The 7850-nt window shown below is 42.1% G+C and overlaps 1 protein-coding gene across 1 annotated transcript; it reads left to right on the forward strand.

The window, feature by feature from the left end:
* The first annotated feature begins 634 nt into the window (after positions 1 to 634).
* LOC127757253 (boron transporter 1-like) lies at positions 635 to 5139 on the forward strand. The gene is made up of 12 exons (XM_052282737.1): positions 635 to 1138; positions 1332 to 1414; positions 1545 to 1737; positions 1860 to 1998; positions 2515 to 2680; positions 2833 to 2999; positions 3099 to 3272; positions 3362 to 3457; positions 3530 to 3667; positions 3767 to 4086; positions 4166 to 4430; positions 4572 to 5139. The coding sequence occupies exons 1-12, from the start codon at positions 1035 to 1037 to the stop codon at positions 4860 to 4862; spliced, it is 2136 nt and encodes a 711-aa protein (XP_052138697.1). The 5' UTR covers positions 635 to 1034; the 3' UTR covers positions 4863 to 5139.
* Positions 5140 to 7850: the final 2711 nt, after the last annotated feature.

A 7850-nucleotide genomic window follows, 5' to 3' on the forward strand; every position in this document is an offset into this window, starting at 1 on the left:
GCTTAAAAGATTCGTCTCATATTTTATACGCAAACTGTGTAATTGGTTTTTTTCCATATTTAATACTTTATGCATATGTTTAAACATTCGATATGATGGGTGAAAAGTTTTGTTTTGGAACTAAACAAGGCCTTAATAGCTGAGAGAAAAACAAATATACCTAGGAACAAGCACATGTAGTAGATGTTAATATTTTTTTTCCCTTGATAAAATTTTCAAGGAAGCTAGTTGGTTCCTTCCCTCGGACAGACAGCTAAAGCTGGACTGGCACTGCAACCAAAACCAAACCAAAAAAAAAAAATTCCTCTTATTTTTACAGTTACTAGGACCAGTTATTACAGCTTAAACCTCTAACTTATCTTACTTCTCCAAAAAAAAAAAACAAAGAAATGTATCTTTCACACAAAAAGAATTGAAGCCATGCTGCATTGCTATTACTTGCTGCGTGTCATCCCACTCAGCCGACCTCGACAACTCCCTCTTGTGCTTTTGCTTTTCTTTTACTCCTCAAGCCTTCCCCTGATCAGTTCTTGATCTGCACTTTTTACATTTTCTTTTAGCTGCAAAAGTTTCAAACTTTCTTTTTTTTTTCCCTTTTGTACCATGGATTTCTCATTTCTTTTTAAGAGGTCACTAGACTGATGACAGTGAAGCTGCCTCTTCTCCACTCCACTGCCTACATATCTGCTGCCCTCTATCTCAGTCCATTGCCCTCTGAGTCTCTGAAATCCTGAAGCTTCTTCTTCTTCTTCCTTCCTCCTCTTGCTCTCTTGCTCTTCCTATGCTAGCACTCTCCATGCTCTTCTTGCCCTTGTAGCATTGGCTCCTTGGTTTCCATCCATGGATCCACGCTAAATGCATTGCGAGGCTGCAAATTGGTAGCATTCCCTTCCCCGTTGCATCTGCTGCAACTATGTAAGCAGGAGTGTCTGATTTGACACGCCTGAATACAGCTTCTCAGATCTTCAGTTTTGTTGTTTGTCTGAGAAAAGGAGAGAGAGAGAGAGGCCTCTTTTGGGTCCAAGAAGAGAAAAATGGAGGAGAGCTTCGTGCCCCTCCGTGGCATCAAGAACGACCTCCATGGGAGGCTCCAGTGCTACAAGCAGGATTGGACCGGAGGATTCCGCGCCGGTATCAGGTAAAAAAATAAATAAATAAATCTTATCTTACATTGTGTTCTTGATGAGGAGTAGGATTCCTGTCCGGCCATGGTCCCAAGATCTTGAAAAGTTACTGTAAAAGAGGGAGAATATTTTTCGTTGTTTAAGCACTAGGTTCTTGCCCCAAGATCTTGAAATGAAGCAAATATTTGTTGTATGTTTTGTGTTTAGGATCCTTGCGCCGACCACCTACATATTCTTCGCTTCGGCCATACCGGTGATATCGTTCGGAGAGCAATTGGAGAGGAACACTGGTAAATGGAGCAGCAAAAAATAGATTGTTTCTTGTGTTTGATTTTGGTTACTGGTAATGACATCAATGAGCAGAAAACATTTTAAAAAAAGAATAAGAAGCTTATTTTGGGTGGTAATGGTTGTGTGCAGATGGTGTTCTGACAGCAGTTCAGACATTGGCATCCACTGCACTTTGTGGCATAATCCACTCCTTTCTTGGAGGGCAGCCTCTGCTGATCCTCGGTGTGGCCGAGCCGACGGTGCTCATGTACACATTCATGTTCAACTTTGCCAAGGACAGGCCTGATCTTGGAAGGAGGCTGTTCCTCGCATGGACCGGTTGGTAGGTCATCCTAGTCGGAGCGCCTCGGATTATTGATCCAAAATTGGTCCATGTTATGTGTGTCATGTTTCATTTGGGCTTATTTGGTTCTTTTGTGTGTGTGTGTCTGATTGTCTCTGCAGGGTTTGTGTCTGGACAGCAATTTTGCTGTTCTTGCTGGCGATACTAGGCGCGTGCTCGATCATCAACCGGTTCACCCGCATCGCGGGTGAGCTGTTTGGGCTCCTGATTGCAATGCTCTTCATGCAGCAGGCTATCAAGGTTGGTGCTTGGATGCTGCCCTTTCAGTGTCATTGCTCTTTTTGGGGCTAGAAAGTGGTGTAGTTTTTTTTCTCTTTTTTTGGGAAGAAAAAAAGAATTATATGTGGTAAATGTTCAGGATGGCTTGCTCTACTTAAGGTAAATGTTTGCATGAATTATGTATTGAAAAAAAAAGGTTGCACATGTAATAAGCTGTGTAGTACTCTAGCCAAGCTAAATCAACCAATTAGGGAGAGAATCTGTTATGCTGGTCAAAGCCTCAAAGGCATGTGCAGAAACTGAAGAGCACATGGAAGCTAATGGGGATGTCCCCGAATTCCGGCTCCAGCGGTTCTGATGTTTTGTCATTGGTGCAACTGAATGTTCTTGTCCTTAAGTCAAAAGAATTGAAGTGCACAACAATATGAATGCCTACTTGCAAATTGGACAGTATCTGAATCACTTTTTTGTTAGCCGAATTCATTCCAGACAGTTGACACTTGCACATGTAAGCTCACATTTCTGTTTTCGATGCAGGGGCTTGTTGACGAGTTCCGCATCCCTGAGAGGGAGAACAGAAAGGCATTAGAGTTTGTTTCATCATGGAGGTTCGCCAACGGAATGTTTGCTATCGTCTTGTCGTTTGGCCTTTTGCTCACTGCACTGCGGAGCAGGAAGGCTCGATCATGGCGCTATGGAACAGGTATGTGTATGGAACTGTTGCTAACCCTGCATAACTGCAGATGCTATGAGAACTTATTTACTCCAATCTCTATATTTTGTGTTGCTTATGAAATGTTCAGCACTTCAGTTGGTCCAGTTCTGAATCCCTCATGACACATGAATTCTACCTAGGTTGGCTCCGTGGCTTCATCGCCGACTATGGTGTCCCACTGATGGTGCTAGTATGGACAGGAGTTTCCTACATTCCATATGGTAGTGTTCCAAAAGGAATTCCACGGCGCCTTTTCAGCCCCAACCCATGGTCCCCTGGTGCATATGATAATTGGACAGTCATCAGGGTACATTGACAGTTTGACACCAAAAAATAATTATATTCAGTCTTCAAGTGAAACATCACTCCTTATTAATTATTTCTCCAATGTCAATAAAATGAGCAGGACATGCCAAATGTGCCACTCCTCTACATTATTGGTGCCTTCATACCAGCAACGATGATAGCCGTCCTGTACTACTTCGATCACAGTGTTGCTTCTCAGCTTGCTCAGCAGAAGGAGTTCAATTTGAGGAAGCCCCCATCTTTCCATTATGATTTGCTTCTCCTGGGTTTCCTGGTATGCACATATATGACCATAATTTTTAATAACAATTTCAATCCATCTTGAATAATTATCTTATTTTGGCCACTTCTGTTGAACAACAGACATTATTGTGTGGCCTTATTGGTATCCCTCCGGCGAATGGTGTCATTCCACAGTCTCCAATGCATACGAAGAGTTTGGCTACTCTCAAACATCAAGTAAGATGGGATAAATTTTGTTAATATAGTACAGTTAAATTTCTCATTTGCATGACATGATTATTTCTGCAGCTACTCCGTAACCGACTAGTAGCCACAGCCCGACAAAGCATGAGCCAGAATGCGAGCTTGAGCCAGCTGTATGGCAGCATGCAGGAAGCTTACCAGCAGATGCAGACACCACTGATTTACCAGCAACCGTCAGTCAAGGTATGCACAATATCTGACAAAACTATTTCCTCATAGTCTGTACAAAGGATATCTAGTTCTTGTATGTGGAATTAGTGCTCAATTTTGTATAATATGTAGGGATTGAATGAGCTCAAGGACTCAACAGTCCAAATGGCTTCAAGCATGGGCAACATCGATGCGCCAGTTGATGAGACAGTCTTTGACATCGAGAAAGAAATCGATGACCTGCTGCCTATCGAGGTCAAGGAGCAGAGGTTGAGCAACTTGCTCCAGGCCACAATGGTTGGGGGTTGTGTTGCTGCTATGCCATTGCTCAAGAAGATCCCAACTTCTGTCCTCTGGGGCTACTTCGCCTTCATGGCCATTGAGAGCTTGCCTGGTAACCAGTTCTGGGAGAGGATCTTGCTGCTCTTCACTGCTCCCAGCAGAAGATACAAGTAAGTTTCATCTTGATGCAGTGCATTCACTCTGTTCCTTCACCTGATTAAAATGCTTACCATTTACCAATGTTTACAGGGTGTTAGAAGAGTACCACACCACGTTTGTCGAGACCGTGCCATTCAAGACGATAGCCATGTTCACACTCTTCCAGACAATGTATCTACTCGTCTGCTTCGGGATCACATGGATCCCGATTGCTGGGGTTCTTTTCCCCCTCATGATCATGCTGCTGGTTCCAGTCAGGCAGTACATCCTCCCAAAGCTCTTCAAAGGTGCACATCTGACTGATCTGGATGCAGCAGAGTATGAGGAGTCACCAGCTATACCGTTCATTGCTGCGGTGAGTTCAGAAATACTTGTTATATCTGACAAGTATCTTCAACTTGTTCACCAAAATAGCACTTGCTAGTCTTTAAACTGGTGTAGATCTTAACATGTGGAAATGCTTGACACTAACCATGCTCAACATTGTGCATTTCAGCAAGATATTGATGTTGCATTGGCGCGCACCCAGAGTGCAGAAATCCTTGATGACATTGTCACTAGAAGCCGTGGTGAAATCAAGCGCCTGAACAGTCCTAAGATCACCAGCTCCGGTGGCACACCAGTGGCAGAACTTAAAGGAATCCGCAGCCCTTGTATCTCTGAGAGGGCATACAGCCCTCGTATCACCGAGTTGAGGCATGACCGCAGCCCGCTAGGAGGAAGAGGCAGCCCAAGGACCGGTGAGACCCGATCGTCCAAGTTGGGCGAAGGATCAACACCAAAGTGAAGCAAGAATGATGCACTGCTCATATGAGCTATGCAACTACCTGAAATCAGCTATACTAATGATTTCTGTATAACTACGGCGTACGGTTATATGATGTCTTATGATCAAGTATCAAGTATGAGTCTATGAGAATGTTTATGTATATCTCTAGCCTAGTATATCACCCCTTCCTCTTTTTTTGGTGTATTTCCTGATTTGGAGCACCATATGTGTAATCTCTGAACTACCAGAATATTAGAGTGACTACTTGGTAACCTTTTGAGTTTCATTTGCTAAATTCCTGTCAGAACTTGTGGATGATTCATACTGAAAACTATTTGTATTCATTAATTCTTTAAAAGAAACAGGATTATAGTTGGCATCCTTTATGCTTGTGTGCTGAGCTGAAATATCAAATACGAGTGCTGTATACTCGTATTCTTCTATCAGAGATGAAGTTTCTTAAGTTATTACTAGTTAACATATGAAACTCAGTTGGCCCAATTTCCCTCTAGAATTTGGACACATTTTGTTAGCTATATGCATTAGTGAGCAGCAACAAGCATAAATCTTGATATTTAAAGAACATTTCAATAGCTTTATTCATTTTCTGAACTGAAGAAAACCTCAAGCTTGATTGGTGATTGAGACTTGTGTATAACCCGATGTATAAAGTTGTGCTATAAAATCTCAAGCTATTGCGATGTAACTAGTTTCCAGATGACTTTTCTTCCTTGATTTGTGGCAACGATGTGATTTGTAGCTTCTCTTTAAGCGTCATGACCATGATATGTTTCCTTTTTCTTTAAGATAATGAAAGTTTTTTTTTATTGATCTCAGTCAATTACATCAAGATGATACAATTGTCCTGAGAACTGACATGCTTCAAAGACCTATACCGAATGTTATGATCTACTCCCTCCATCTACTTTTGATAGTCATATTTCCAAATCTGAAAATTTTATTTTTGATAGGCATATTTCAATCCAACAACTTATCATCTTAATGACTTTCTTGGATTTAATGCATGACTCTTCATTTTTCCATACATGATTGGCTACATGGGCATTGAGAAATGTAAATATTAATGAATCGCTTGTTTACGAGGAATGACTAGTAGCATATTTAAATAGATGATAAGTAGAATTACTTATCCTTGGTCTGTGTGCCAAGATGAAATATGACTATCAAAAGTAGATGGAGGGAGTATTTCAGAATATAAGTATCTTTCAAAATAGTCGGCGCTGGCGTGAATCACGTTAAATCCAATGAGAAACTACAAGTCGGCACAATAATGCAATATAGAGTTGGTCTTGATCCAACAAATTCTAGACTCAAGAACTTCATCACCAATGCGCATGCGAAAAAACAAGATAAGATGACACATGACTGATTTTGACAGAAAGATGATTGCATATTTGCATAGGGACATACCAATTGTCTGAGTCTACTTACAGGACATCCACTGCTGATTTTTCAGTCAGTAATTTGCTGGTAAAGGCCATCAGGTATGATACACATTAGAGAGCTGCAAGCTGGAAAACCAAGTGCAGCTACACATTATGTCTGTACTTCTGTACTCAGTTGCAGGGTACTTGAGAGCTGCAAGCTGGAAAACCAAGTGCAGCTACTGTCTCTGACTGTACTTGTTCATGTTACTACTTACTATAGAGGGGAAGATGCCAATATCAAGATGCAGCTCTTTCTAGTGAAGTTTTATCTGATGAAAGAAACAAAGAGAAGAACCTCCAACACATGCCTGCAGTAGGTAGAAAGGGAAGAGAGGGTGCCTTACAGCCACATTCCTTCTTCAACTGCAGCCATTATTTCAGCTTTAGAAAGCACACTGCATTGGCCCTGAAGCATTGACCTCCAGAGAATTCATTCATCAGCATGCTAGCTGAGGGAGGTTGAGATCATAGATAGGATCATAGGAGCTGCTACCCTGTCATGCCGCTGGGCGAAACGACACCCCGTTTGTCGACAATCATGGTCGCCTTTTTCGTGACCGATGGATAATTTCCCCGACAACCCGTGAGCCGGGACTAGTAACCCAGGATTGCTTCCACAGGTGATGAAACTGTGCTGGAAAGATGGACAAGGGGTGATCCCAACCACAAGAACCCTCTGAATGATGAGAGTGGGGGGTCAAGAGAGTAGTGGCTGGAATTCATCGGCGCGGCGGAGAAAAGTTCAGGCAGAATGATCCATCTCTTGAGGTCCATAGCTGATGGCTGGATGAGAATTGTGTGCACCAGGAGGCATTGTTCTTTGTGTTCTTTCACCATCATTTGATTTGCAGACAGTAAGTAGTGTGTCACACCCAGCAGGGAATTCCCTGAGAAATGGTCCCATTTTGACAGGCCAAAGCTCCTTTTCTCTCCAGGCGTCTCTGAATTCATCATCCCTGATCAGTTCCTTTCCTACATGCCTCTTCCATCTACTTTGATGCATTGCCATTGGTTTTATCTAACCTTTTTTTTTTTCAGATTGTTGATAGCAATGTGACAATTCCTATAGAGGGTGTAGATGGATCAATCAAAAAGTTCAGATAGCAGATCCAAAGGCATGTTAGGTGATAAGAGACAGGCAGAACATCCAGAAATCTACAGATGTGACACTGAATAATTGGAATAAATTGTGTCGCTCCAGTAAGTCAAGCCTGGACTAGTTGTTTCTTGTTGGAGGAAAAGAACGGCTGGAATGCCTCTGTGGCCTGTAGAACTGATGAAACTGAACTCTGAAGAGACTGCTCAACATTTGTACGAGAGAATGACCAACACTAGTTAGTTTTGAACAATGAGCACAATGCAATCATATATCATATTTCTGACAAAGATGCATTTCATATTTGCAAGATTTTTCGCTGTATAAACTGTTTCCATACTGCAGACTACCACCTGGGATCCTCAGAAAGCTCCAGATGCTCCCAGAATTTTGATCCAAAAAAATTAAGTTCCAAAAAACCATCGCCATGAAGGCTTAATTGCTTACAGTTTGCACTATTGC

The sequence above is a fragment of the Oryza glaberrima genome, chromosome 12 (genome assembly GCF_000147395.1).
Source record: "Oryza glaberrima chromosome 12, OglaRS2, whole genome shotgun sequence".
Classification (NCBI taxonomy): Eukaryota; Viridiplantae; Streptophyta; class Magnoliopsida; order Poales; family Poaceae; genus Oryza; species Oryza glaberrima.